The 13,443-nt window shown below is 35.9% G+C and overlaps 3 protein-coding genes across 3 annotated transcripts; 2 read left to right on the plus strand and 1 right to left on the minus strand.

Moving 5' to 3' along the window:
- Nucleotides 1-497: 497 nt before the first annotated feature.
- On the plus strand, nucleotides 498-2,001 carry LOC105313979 (5-hydroxytryptamine receptor 7-like). The gene has a single exon (XM_011407836.2). The coding sequence runs from the start codon at nucleotides 548-550 to the stop codon at nucleotides 1,865-1,867; it is 1,320 nt and encodes a 439-aa protein (XP_011406138.1). The 5' UTR covers nucleotides 498-547; the 3' UTR covers nucleotides 1,868-2,001.
- Nucleotides 1,865-6,733, minus strand: LOC100635957 (dynactin subunit 6-like). Its single transcript, XM_003389045.3, has 6 exons — nucleotides 6,626-6,733; nucleotides 6,508-6,575; nucleotides 4,030-4,135; nucleotides 3,391-3,509; nucleotides 2,758-2,900; nucleotides 1,865-2,067 (listed from the first exon to the last, which is right to left on the minus strand). The coding sequence occupies exons 1-6, from the start codon at nucleotides 6,682-6,684 to the stop codon at nucleotides 1,993-1,995; spliced, it is 570 nt and encodes a 189-aa protein (XP_003389093.1). The 5' UTR covers nucleotides 6,685-6,733; the 3' UTR covers nucleotides 1,865-1,992.
- A 5-nt stretch (nucleotides 6,734-6,738) lies between these two features.
- On the plus strand, nucleotides 6,739-12,864 carry LOC109584834 (uncharacterized). The gene is made up of 17 exons (XM_020000723.1): nucleotides 6,739-7,354; nucleotides 7,401-7,605; nucleotides 8,068-8,309; nucleotides 8,621-8,855; nucleotides 9,050-9,185; nucleotides 9,242-9,369; nucleotides 9,420-9,502; nucleotides 9,567-9,736; nucleotides 10,737-10,818; nucleotides 10,875-10,957; nucleotides 11,086-11,298; nucleotides 11,350-11,419; nucleotides 11,468-11,483; nucleotides 11,536-11,637; nucleotides 11,706-11,781; nucleotides 11,831-11,976; nucleotides 12,392-12,864. The coding sequence occupies exons 1-17, from the start codon at nucleotides 6,785-6,787 to the stop codon at nucleotides 12,862-12,864; spliced, it is 3,030 nt and encodes a 1,009-aa protein (XP_019856282.1). The 5' UTR covers nucleotides 6,739-6,784.
- Nucleotides 12,865-13,443: the final 579 nt, after the last annotated feature.

The following is a 13,443-nucleotide window of genomic DNA, read 5'->3' on the forward strand; positions in this document are numbered from 1 at the left end:
TAGCTTGGGAGAATTTTAAGAATTTACTTTCCGTGTATACATGTGGTAATGTTGACCAATGATGGTGTGTGATTGTATTAGTAATGTCCTTAATTTTAATATCTTATGCCATTAGTGAATGCTTGACTGTGCCGGAGCACTTTGTAATTATGATATTAATTCCAATTATAGGTTTAATGAGAAATCATTGAACTTTGTATTATTAGTTTAGAAGAATAATATATAAGCCAGTCTGTGCAAACTAACAGTTTACAACTGTACAACTTTAGTTATTGTATGAGCTAATAGTACAAATCTGCTGTAAAGTGAAAAAGTACAGACAGTAATCACTGCTTGCATTATTACTTTTTGTTCACTTTTCAGCTGGAGAATTCTCAGTTTTTATTAAATGATTGTCATGATCATAACAAAGGAAGTAGGTGCTTCATTAATGAATGAATTCATAAATGAAAAGGTCACGTGTAGACTACTCCCTAGTCTCTATTCATAAGCTGCTGCTTAGTGCTTTTTCAGCCTGTGTACACAGTCTGCTTATTGCTGCCCAGCCATGGATTTTTTCGGCTCAGGAGATGATGGCCTCAATGCCACAAGCAACTACACGACCAACTACACTGATTTCGACTGCTTGAAATCTGAGCTGGATCCTAATGGAATCACCAACAGGACCTTCTGGTCGCTGAGGGACACTGTTGTAGATGGCGGGATACCAAGCGCTGTTATACAGTCCCTGATATTAGCAGTGGCTCTTGGTTGGAACTTATTCATAATTGTAGTCTTTATATTGAAGAGAGAGCTACTCAAGGAGCCAGCCAACATCCTCTTATTCACTCTAGCCATCGTGGACGTCTTGATATGTCTCATCGTGGTGCCAGGCCCCATTGTGGTCACTGCAGCTAATGGAGAATTTGTACTAGGGAGGAATGACCAGATACGTTGTGCTATCTGTGACACTCAAGGATTCTTCTTTATCTTCCTCACAGTTCTATCAGTGCATACCCTAGCCTTGCTCTCCATTGATAGGTGCATACTTTTATCGAATCCAATGAAGTACCCAAGATATCGTAAAGTGGGTTTATGGGTCTTATTCATAGTACTGGTTTGGCTTCTTTGCCTCATTATCTCTATGCCGCCTGCTTTTAATGTCGGTTTTGGTCAGTGGGAATTCAATCGTAACTTTGGTTTGTGCCTTCCAAGATGGATACCACCTACTTATATGGGTTTTGTATTCCTTGAAGGACTCATACCAATAACTGTAATCATTATCACAAACATATGGACCTTTAAGATTATACTCTCGTTCTTAAAGAGAAAACAGGTGAGGAGAAGAGAGAGCAGACTCACTTCACTCAGTAGAAAAGAAAGCGAAGCAGAAGTTCAAATCAAGCAACAGCAGAAGCAGCTAGTGCAAGTATTTGGAGCTTTACTAATAGCAACCATCATAGCCTGGGTACCTTTACTAACAATGCTGTTTGTTCTCATAGGGACTGATGGTGAAGGAGTGCCTGATTGGATATACTTAGTCTGTTGGTTTTTCTATCTCATTAATCCACTCGTTCATCCGATTCTCGAATCGCTCTTTGTCAAAGAGCTACGGACTCGTATTGATAAAACTAAGACTAACATCCGTCGGGCAAGTCAATCCGTTATGAGGCTAGCATCTCGCTCCACTATCAAAGATATACCAGAAATGAGCGAGTCCACTCCATACACAAAATCAAGAGTTTTCTCTTTTTCTTCCAATCCTTATCATTCCGAGAGGAAGTCCGATTCTTTGAATGGCTCCATTAGGAATGGGTCTCCACCAGCCAATGATGATAATGATAATGTATTCACTCCTACATCAAAGGTCCGTTTTTCTATCGTATAACTTGTAAAAAATCACTTCATTTTATATTAATTAACATACACCTAATTTAATTAATTGACAGACATGTAAACCCGAATTGTACGTAATCATCATTATTATTGTTAGTAATTTTGTTAAAATAATAATTAAGTTGATTTGATGGTCCTGTGAAAATTTGGGAGTAATTTGACAAGATACTCCAGTTGCTGATGATTCTCACTCTATGCAAAAAAAATCAAATAAAACAAAAATTAAAATACAATGTTTAAAGCTAATTGGAATGCTCAAATTTCCTACTTCCTTGTTTCTCACCCTCCACTCCCTCACTCATGATCTCAAGGCTCAACACAGATGACATAAAATTCTGAAAACACATGTACAAACATCTTAATCATTCCTTTCTTGCTATACAAAATATACAAATATAGAATGTACTAAGGATAAGTATAGTACAAATGACAACATGAGCAGAGTCACGGGCTACTATTAGCAATCAACTCTTGGCCAGTAGTAGCTATAGTATTAGATATCATTAATGGATAGTGTAGCAACATTATTTTGTAACGTGATGAAGTGATGCACACATGTGATATACTTAGTGTTTTTTTTATTTCATAGAAAATACATGTATATTTTATTATAATAATAAAATAATCCACCTCCAAGCCACATAGATTATCTTATATCAACTTTCACCAATTTATCCACCCCTTCCCCCCCTCTCTCTCTCCTCTCATTTCAGCTAGTACATGTATTTGTCACATACTTTCCTTCCATTAGTTACACCATAGATACTATCTATGGTTACACCAAGAGTACATGACTACACATACTCTCTCTCCCCTCCCCCTCCTCTCTCTCTCTTACTCTCTCCCCCACTCTCCCTCCCTCTCTCTTCCTCCCCCTCTCACCTTAATATTAACTTGCTTGTTCCATCTCCTACCATCAGTCCCTGATATTACAGTGCCTGATGGTAGGGTCTCATTAGACTGCACTTTACATTCAGACCCAATCACACAATAATCACTCACTATGACATTATCACCAACAACACCTAAACAAAATAAATACACACAGTCACATACCAAACATTATATATACCATATTAGTATACACACTATTCTACATATTATACTTATACCCTGTTCAGACTACCATTCAGAACTGTACTGGAACTGGGTTTTGGGGAAGTATAGCCTAGTTTTATAACAAGTGTGAACATAACTGAACTGCACTGTAACCAAACCAAACCAGGCTAAAGTGGTGCACCAAATTAGGTGCTCTGAAATGGCGAAGTTAAGTTTTGAAGTGAAGTTGTGTAGAGTGAACTGCTACCAACATGGTTCTTTTACAACCAAACTAATCTAATTAGGCACAGCTCTGTACAGCTGGGGAAGTAGTGTGAACACACTATTAGTGATAGTGACTGATTAACTATAATATTACAAACTTAGTGAAACCGGTAGTTGCTGAATAACTAATATTACAAACTTGGTGATGGTTGCTGAATAGCTAAGATTATTACAAATACATTGCTTGTTTACATTTCGGTTCAAAGATGTTCTCAGATCCGACAGACATGCTCTCACAGCGGGAAAGGAATTCAAACAAGTTGTTGTTACCGATCACCAGTGGCTTTACAGGCTCACCATCTGGCCTCTTCCTGTATTGAAATAAAATTAATATTAATACATCACACAATTTTCACTTCTTTAACAATATTTACACAAGGCTAGCCTAAGATAACTAATTTCTTTTCATCCCTCCCTTCCTTCCCCTCTCTCCAATCCCTTAATCTCTTTAAAGACTATTAGAAGAGGAAGTGGCTAGAAATGAAGAGGTAGTAGTAATCTATAATGATCAATGCAATGTCATGGGAGATTTATTAAAGCAAGCATGAGTAAGCACCACATAACTTAGCATCCACTCGCTGTGTACAAAGATGCATTGTGGGAGGGTCTTAAGGCTTGTTTATGATACGACGCTAGGCCAACGTACTGTACCATCAATTTTAATCAAAAGTATGGGCAATTTGACCTTTTGACGCATGCTTTACACTAAAATAAAACCAAATTCTACTCCAGCATCAATGCAACGTTAGGACTAGTATTATAATTATTAACCTGCCTTTAAGCTTAAAATATCCATGGCTACTCTATCCCTTCCCTCCCTCTCTCTCTCACTTGTTAATGATGACTGCTTTCTCCATTATGTGGTTGTTCTCTCCAATAATAACCGGACCACCTTCAGCATGAATCACAGCAGTTGGGTGCACCACAGTATGGCTACCTATTAATAAATAAATAAAATAATAAATAAATGAATAAATAAATAAATAATAAAATTGCTCCTATACTACTGACTATTGATAATTTCATTATACTTAAGTCCCTCTCTTATCTTGCCTGTTATTTGAATTTTATTCGATTTATTTAATTCCCTGGATACTTATTAGGAGTATAGTAAATAGCAGGCATACCAATCACAGTAGTGTCACCACATTCCCACTGCTATTAGTCATGGCTCATTAATTGTTTATAGAGCAACCATACCACAAGAACACATTAGGAGATGTACATAACAATGAACTACATGTGAATATTAATACAATAAATGCCTTAGTCGATTTATATTGTGTGTGGGTCCATATGTTAATGTTTTGAATATACTAATCAACACGTTCCTTACTTTACTGGTGTTAATTAAGAAAGGAAGCACATCATTAGAAGTCCCTTGCGTGGATATACATTTACATGGACAATGTATCTTTATATGTAAGACAAAATATGAAAATGCACATGCATAGATATTGCATTACAGTTTAGATTACACGTACAATGTACACTGATATAGTATTACGTGAAAATTATGATTGTTTATGGAGGAAAGAGATGTAAAAGTATAAGATCACCACTGCTGAGCAAGAACAGGAAGTGAAGTGGGGAATGACCAATTGGTCTATCTATGCCTCAAATAATTGAGAGGAGAAGCAGAGAGAAAGACAGAAATGATGCTTGCAAGGAATGAAGTAAATCATAATCACAAAGAATTCAAAATTTATTTCAACTTTCCAGGTAATAATCACACAGTCAAAATAATTTCCACAAAAACATGTCCCACGTGCACTCTACAAGCAGTTTACAAATAAAAACAAGGTATGCCGTAACAAGCATTGCCACAGTGGAATTAGGACGTGTAGACATACACGTACTCTTGGACTAACTTAATTAAATGTCATGCAGACACTTTGATGTACTACACAGCAAAATAATAACTACACATGACAGAATTAGTCATCAGAGTCAGCTCAAACTTGTCACAGATAAGGATATTGATATGCTTCAGAAAAATGTAATTGAAATATATTGAAAAAGTTTTTTAAATGCATGTACATGTAATTAAGCCCAACATCAACTATAGCAACTTCGTTGAACTTGAAAGCAACTTTTTGGTTACTTTGATGTATGTCAACTTTGTTGCCAAAAGTAGAACAGTGTTCTACTTTTGGCAACAAAATTACAAAGTTGCCTAGTGGATGTTAGGCTTTAACCTCACCATCCACCATTCAACTTTGTGGTTACTTTGATGTCCTGTCAACTCTGTTGCCTGAAATAGAACTGACTTCTATTTCAGGCAACAGTGTTGCCATATATACGATCAAAGTAACAACAAAGTTGCTTTCAACAAAGTTAAATAGTGAATGGTGAGCTTAAAGCATGGTTTTAAATGCCTTATTTTTCATAGAAATTTTCCATTTTTCATAGATTTTGTCATATTTTTCATAGTTTTAATTGGCTCATTTTTATAGCCAAGATTTCCCACAGGATTTTGGTAAAAAGTCCCAGTTGTTATCAGGCCATGATGCGTGCCGTTTAACTTGCTTAGCAATACCTGCTCCATGGTGTACATGGCTAAGAAAGAACTCTCCATTTCTGTTGCATTTCACTTGCTCTTAAAATGCACAAAAATTTTGAGCTGATTGGAATTAAATTAATTTTTTTGCTCGAAATCTGATAAAATACCCTGTACTATATATATTATATAATACAGGGTATTTCATGAAAAATGGCTGGGTGAGAATTCTCGATTTTAACATTTTTTCTCTGATACATATACATGTTCATAAGTTGTGTAGAAAGTTTAAGCTGATTCTAATCAAAATTGGATTTTTTACGAATTTTTAAAGTTGCTCAAAAATTGAGCCAAAGTACCTGTACTATAGTACAGGGTCACCGGCCAAATTTTGCCAAAATTGGCAAGGAGAGAATTCTTCATTTTTATAATTTTTTCTGATGCATATACATGTACTTACGTTGTATAGAAAGTTTGAACTGATTCCAACCAAAATTGGATTTTTTACGAATTTTTTAAGTTGCTTAAAAATTGAGCCAAAGTACCTGTACTATAGTACAGGGTTATCGGCCAAATTTTGCCAAAATTGGCAAGGAGAGAATTCTTCATTTTTATAATTTTTCCTGATCTTATGTTGTGTAGAAAATTTGAGCTGATTCCGATCAAAATTGGATTTTTTATGAATTTTCGGAAGTTCATGTATGAGCAGCTCACTCAGCAACATTGCCAATGACTCATACATGCACTAGTCAACAGAATCACCTCACAATTTCTTTAATATGTACCGGATTTAAAATATACACACATACCAATTGTAATATCTCCCGTCAGTTGTGCTTCTGTACATACAACAGCTCCTTGGCCTATTTTGAAGTTCCTAGTTACACAAATAGGATCAATATTTACAGACAACGGGACAACACTTACCCTACATTCTTTGGTTCTTTGGTTCTCTCACCTCTTATTGTGGATCGACGAGCCGCCATGACACTTTGACCTCGCCTATAACCACACCTACTTGTTACTCACGTGCAAACACGTGGTAAAATTTGAAAGGGCGGGAAAACTGTAAAGGCTTGGCTCAAGATGGATGCTAGGAGACAACTCTTGTTGATACTCGATACCGAGTCCTCTCGTCCTCTTCCTCAATGGAAAGAAACCTTGTTCGCCTTGTCCTGTAGGATACTGCTAAACTCTAGCAGTCTTCCTAGTTTGATCAAATGGAGCTACAGAATTATTGATGATAACAATAGAGCCTCTTTTAATGACCTTACGTTGAAAAACCTACATGCTTTAAAGGAAAGGCTTCTTAATCACAGCCATACTCCAAAAGACCAAACCCCTAACAAACTCTATCACTCATTGGCTCTCTCAGTCCAGGGGTACCCGTGGGACGCCCCTACAATTGATACTCCTATTGTGTCTAAAAGACTAAGACGAAAGAGCAAGACCTTACATTCATCCGGTGATCCTCATGCAATCAATAATCACATATACTTAATGTCCGAGTTGTTTTCAAGGAAGGTTGTGGATGGTGACTCGTTTGACAAATCGGTTTTAAATGTTGCTTTTCCAGTTGATCTACAAAGTCAATTAATTAATAAAAATATAACAGTTAATGTGATATGGGTACCACCCACTACTGCTGATAACGAGGTAATTAATATAATAATTTTATTACTGTCTTCTCTCTGTCTCTCAGATCTCTTCTAATCTGAAATCTCTAAAGTCATATTTACAATCATTTGGAGGTAACGTGCTCCCTCTCTCTGCACTGCTGGCCCCTCCCATTACTCCGCCTACTGACACACCCTCACTGCTCCTACCACCAGAGACATATCTCAATAAACCAGCTACTACTAATAAACCTTATAAGCCACACCCACCCCACCTGTTATATAATACTGGTAAGTTATTATCTTAAGTTTACTTTTATTGTACATGTACATGTAACACTGCCATGCCTATAGTAACAATAAGACTCAATTTAAAAATCCAATTTTGATTGGAACCAGATTAAAACATGTATACAACATACAGTATAAGTACATGTATATGCATCAGAACATACTAAAATGGAGAATTATCTCGTAAGTTTTAGCAGATTTATCAAGGATTATTAATATATCAAATTAATGTATAAAATAACTTTCACTAAAACTTAGAACGAAACACCAAAAACACTAAATGTGTACTATTATTTCTGTACAGAGTTGTAAATTTTGTAAATGTGCCCAAAATCTACTTTGTAGATTTAATTTCACTGTATTCCATCTTAGATTGTTTTTCCACAAAATTTAAGTTCTAAAATAATTATACTGTACTGCGTAATTATTAATTATTTCATAATATTATTGTTTTATTTCTAGACGGTACTGTGGTGTGTTACATTAACGTTTTCCCAGTATCTCAATCTCTCCCATCGATATACGCTAACAGCTCGCTCCAGTTAGTACCAATTTGGGTAGCAATTAACAGGGACATCCCCTTTGACCACTTGGTACTGAATGATGCTGCATTATGCATTGGAGTGAATGGCAGTAATAGCAGTGAATTATCAGTGAGATTCAAGAAGCTGTGTGTGTGGCTAGGAAGTAATAGATATTCATTGGTAAGTGTCTACATATTTATGTACGTGTAGCATATTTTATTAAAAATTATTTTTTATTATTAATGTATAGTGCAAAATTTTCGAGGGCTATGAATTTCACAAATTTACCTAAAATCTATTTTGCAGATTTAGTTTTCACAAATTTATGATGTTTGCCATTGTGTATCATAATAATTTGATTTTTATGAAAGTAATTTTCACGAATTATAAAAAATTGCAAATCTGTGAAATGTACAGCCTTTGAAACTTTTGCGCTCTTTGGTATTTTTTAATAATTATATTTATTATGATTTTTTAATTTTTTTATGTAGATACTAAAAGTATTCAATGGAACCAGTGATGAGAATGAAGTGCTCTTAGTGTTACAGCCCCAGACCAGTCTAGCCTGTACATTACATCAGATCTCCCCTATATATTCGTCAGTGTATGATAAAGTGGTACAGGCTCCTCCCATTGGCACACCCACTGTAGTAAAGACTGGTACTGAGTCTAGAGTAGTCTCAGATGCTGAAATATTCACACCAGTACATTGTATGCAGAAAGAAAGTATGTACTTATTATTATTATCTTATTCTCTACTTAACTTTATTCCTTTCCCTTTTTTACCCTCCTCCCTCACTTACTCCTTCCTTCCCTCTCTCTCCCCCCTCTCTCTCCCTCCCTCCCCCTCTCTCTCTCTCTCTCTCCCCCCCCCTCTCTCTCTCCCTCCCTCTCTCTCTCTCTCTCTCTTTCTCTCTCAGAAGATGATGTCTGGTCTAGTCTGCTCTCTCCTCCTCTCTCTTCTCCCCCTCCTCTCTCTTGGGATCTGATGACCCAATGGAGCTCATTAACACCAGACTATGGTATCCCCTCTGTGCTAATGGATAACATTAAAAAGTAAAATAGCAATTAATTTTAAAATACACAAACACACACCTTCATATTTATTTCAGCTACCATGATGATTCTAATAAAGTAACAACTACACGTACCTCAACAAGGCTGCTAGAAGAACTACAGTGCTTTTATTCGCCTAGATTCATTGATGATGATACATGTACAAGTAATAATGGTGACACAGGTATATTTAGTGTGATTTATAGTACATCATTAATTATTTCTTTATTTTAGAGGTAGAATGTCCTCCAGTTGTTAAATTTGATGACATTATACAAGATTTTTCAGATAATCTGTCAAAAATTGATTCACTTGATGTAATTCTACATTAAAATTGACTTTTACTAACCATTTCATTTTCTTTTCTGTCTCTTCTAATAGCCATTGTCCGTACTACAGTCAGTTCAAGCTTCAGTTAATTCATTTTGTAAAGGATCAGTTATTAATGATGATGGAGAGACCATGTCAAATGAGATGTTGTGGGAAGAGATCAAACAAAGAGTACTAATGACTGACTCTCAATTGAGAGATGAGGCCAGTAATGAAACAAAGTAGGGAGAGAGAGAGAGAGAGAGAGAGAGAGAGAGAGAGAGAGAGAGAGAGAGAGAGAGAGAGAGAGAGAGATTAAATAAAACGACATTTGGTTTAAGAGAGGACACTATGCCCAACTCTTGTCGATAGTCAGACGTCAGAGTGTTGGCCACAGTCGGTTGATGCTCCTAGTCTGCCTACCCGCCTAGACTTCTGATACATATTGATGTACTTATGCTATGTAGAAAGTTTGAGGTGATTCAGACTTCAATTTTATTACATTTTCTGATACATATTGATGTACTTATGCTGTGTAGAAAGTTTGAGGTGATTCTGACTACAATTTTTAAAGTTACAGCCATTTTAAGAAAACTCCAAAATTCTAAAAAATACCCTGTACTATATAGCCCATGGTTTTTTCCAAAAAATGGCTCAAAAATCATCAAAATTTTTTATTACATTGTCTGACACATATTGATGTCCTTAAGTTGTGTAGAAAATTTTAAGGTGATTCCGACTAGAATTTTAAAGTTATGGCCATTTTAAAAGAATGATTGATTTATAAAAAACCCAAGGCTATAATCCATGGTTTTTTGTGAAAAATGGCTCCAAAATTGCCAAAAATTTCTATTACATTTTTAATGCATATTGATGTCCTTATGCTATATATATATAGCTTGAGCTTATTCTGACTCAAACTTTTCGAGTTATGGCCGTTTTTTGAAAACGGACCAATTTTTGAAAATACTCAAGGCTATAGCCTATGGTTTTTTCGAAAAATACATGTAGCTCTGAATTCACGTCAAATTTAAGTTGCATTTTCTGATGCTTATTGATTCTCCTATGCTATATTGATAAAATTTTTGAGTTATAGTCATTTTATTAAGCATATTGGTGTAAAAATATTCTTACGACTTTTCCACCACCTTACATGCATATACATGTAGCTGGGTTCTAATAAAGCATTATGCCCAATCCTGAGATGGAGAAAATTATAATAACTTTTTTCTTTTATTTTAGACGTATTATACAAATATTGCTCCATTTTGAATTCTATTATCACTTTGAAAAGAAAGAGGAAGAGGAATATGTAACAGAAATGGTATGATATTATTAATTAACTTGTTTATTTTATTTACTTGTTTATTTGTTGTGCAGTTGGTGCAGCTGCTAAGAAGCTACTCATTGTTATACTCTCCAACGTCAGCAGGGAAACTATTAGAAAACGTCATAGTACCAGAGTAAGTAGTACCGTATTCTAATTAATGCTCATTTTTATTATTTCTAATTAATGCTTTTTTACTAATTCTAATTAATGCCCATTTACTGATTCTAATTAATGCCCATTTATATTAATGTCTCTCAACAGATATAGTATAAAGACTAGTGATCTATTACGAAGCGTGTTTGATGGATTGATGATGCCGCTACCACCTTGTCTCGGTTCTCCGTCGTCCTCCGGTTCCCGTACACCAGTGCCATTGTTCAGGGATGCCTCCAGGGAAGAGGAGGAGGAAGAGGAGCTAGAGTGTCCCAGATCACTAGAGTCATTCACTGAAGAACCAATACTGAGGAACACTGGGTACCAGCCCTCGTATCAGGATTGGAGTTGTATTTATTATTTTTTTTATAGTTTAGCTCGAAGGGCCAGTTTACAAGGACCAGCATTGTCTAGACAGATTAGTATATCAAAGAAATCTAAAGTCAGTTCATACTAGTGTACTCTTGTAAATTATTAGTATATTGTTTAGGTTGATAATGCGTCAAGTGAGTTCAATTAGTTATGCATTTTATTTTTAAAATATTGATTTTATTGTAGAGACTGTCTGTAGAAGGAGCTTGTTTAGTCTGAATGAAGTCAAGATGGAGGGAGGAGAGAGAAGCAGCAAAGGAAGGAAGAGACACAGGGAAAAGTCAAAAGGTGAGAGAGAGAGAGAGAGGGAGGGAGACAGACAGAGAATTTACATGTAAATTGTTTCTTTCTCAAAGATGATGTAGTTGCAATGGAGACACCTGTCAAGAAGCAAGTAGAAAACTATCGTCTTTTCAAATTACAAAGAAACAGGTACGCCCACACCTTGTTATGATAATTATAAATGAGCCTCTCCCACTAGAAGTAAACTAGGGCTGGACTCAATGGAAGAAGTGTCATTTATTGATGAATCACCTCAACGATCATTTTATTCCTCAAAATTAAAATTAACTAACCAGACTGACATACAGTTCAATACACCTCCATATAAACCAAGTGGTAATACAGGTACAGTGTACAAATGTGCATCATTTCCTTCTACAATGTACATTTAATTGCTTCTTTCTTTTTTATTGTGTTTTTTAATTAAATAAAGCTATAGCTTAAATTATAGAACTGTACTTTTAGTTTGACCTTTCACCTTTAGTTAACTAACCAAAAATATTTTAATTTGTTATTATGTGTCTGAAATATAATTTTAAAGGTTGAAACTAAAACTAATAGACTAAGCCAATGAAGCTACACTAGAATTAAATTTTGTGACTAAACTAAATTAGTAAAACTACTACTGTACTATTAAGTAGATAATGGATTACTTTCTCTCTCTCTCTCTCTCTCTCTCTCTCTCTCTCTCTCTCTCTCTCTCTCTCTCTCTCTCTCTCCCCCCCCCTTCTCTCTCTCTCTCTCTTTCTCTTTCTCCCAGTACTCAATAAGGATCCTTCTCCTGCTGTCCTTCATTCATTATTACATGGAGAATGGGTGACGCCCTCTACCACAGACACCACGCCCACTAATAACCCAACCACACCCACAAGATCTCGAGCCCCGCCCCAACCACAATCCCCCGACATGTTCACTGATAATATTTTAAGATCCTATGCCAGTGCAAGGACTCTCACTTACTCTCCTCTTGCTGCTGCTGGTTTTAAAACTCCTGTCAAATCAGAGTCTTTTAGTTCAGACCTCTCTGTTCCTACCACTCCTCTTCGCTCTATTTTAAAGACTCCAGACAGGACCACGCCCAAAAGAAAAAGCGTTAGTTTTGGCGAGAGTGATGAAAGCGTGTCCATAGCAACAATGTGTGTCCCACTAGAGGGGGACAGTGCTTCAATGATGGCGTATAATTTGAGTACTCCCACTAAAGATAAAATAACTGATTTTAAAGGATTATTTTAAAATGATTTTTATAAACAATAAATATTAATTGATACTGTTTGTTCTTGAAGTCAATTGCCTTATATGGTCATTGTCCTATCAAGTTATCATTGTATGACCACAGATTACCTATCTAGTAGGAATGGAAATAATTAATGGATCGTCATTTTTTCACTCTTGGTATAATTTTACTGTGGATCTAAAGGGATCATAATAAATATGTTTCGAACCTTTATTAGAAGATAGTAATGCTGTAGCTACCACTATGGGAAGTCATATAATGATGTTTGAAGCTCCTTTTCAAGTCACTCTCACTTGAGAGGTATACTGGCCCATTGAGTCATGATGAAGTGACCATTAAGAAACCATACCATTATGTTACCAGCAGTATATGTAATATACAGTATGTCACATTGCATTTGATATCAATAATGTTAGTTCACTAATTGCAGCCACCACTTGACTTACCATTCCTAAGCTATAGGTTAACTGCATGGCAAGACCTTTACCATACAGTACGTATGTTTACTGAACACATGGGCTGTGTGAGAAAGGTATAGCTCCAGCACTGTATAGTGAAAGGTCATTCACTGGTTTCTC

This window comes from Amphimedon queenslandica, unplaced genomic scaffold (assembly GCF_000090795.2).
Source record: "Amphimedon queenslandica unplaced genomic scaffold, v1.1 AMPQUscaffold_13160, whole genome shotgun sequence".
Lineage (NCBI taxonomy): Eukaryota > Metazoa > Porifera > Demospongiae > Haplosclerida > Niphatidae > Amphimedon > Amphimedon queenslandica.

What these genes read in the sequence shown, in the direction of transcription:
- LOC109584834 (XM_020000723.1), top strand. Translation starts at nt 6,785, where the DNA reads ATGGATGCTAGGAGACAACTCTTGTTGATACTCGATACCGAGTCCTCT. An exon ending in CTAATGGATAACATTAAAAA is followed by an intron (nt 9,186 to 9,241) that starts GTAAAATAGCAA and finishes TATTTATTTCAG; the next exon opens with CTACCATGATGATTCTAATA. An exon ending in AGGAATATGTAACAGAAATG is followed by an intron (nt 10,819 to 10,874) that starts GTATGATATTAT and finishes TTTGTTGTGCAG; the next exon opens with TTGGTGCAGCTGCTAAGAAG.
- LOC105313979 (XM_011407836.2), top strand. Translation starts at nt 548, where the DNA reads ATGGATTTTTTCGGCTCAGGAGATGATGGCCTCAATGCCACAAGCAAC.
- LOC100635957 (XM_003389045.3), bottom strand. Translation starts at nt 6,684, where the DNA reads ATGGCGGCTCGTCGATCCACAATAAGAGGTGAGAGAACCAAAGAACCA. An exon ending in GAACATCTTTGAACCGAAAT is followed by an intron (nt 2,901 to 3,390) that starts GTAAACAAGCAA and finishes TATTTTGTTTAG; the next exon opens with GTGTTGTTGGTGATAATGTC. An exon ending in ACAAGCAAGTTAATATTAAG is followed by an intron (nt 2,068 to 2,757) that starts GTGAGAGGGGGA and finishes TTTTTTGCATAG; the next exon opens with AGTGAGAATCATCAGCAACT.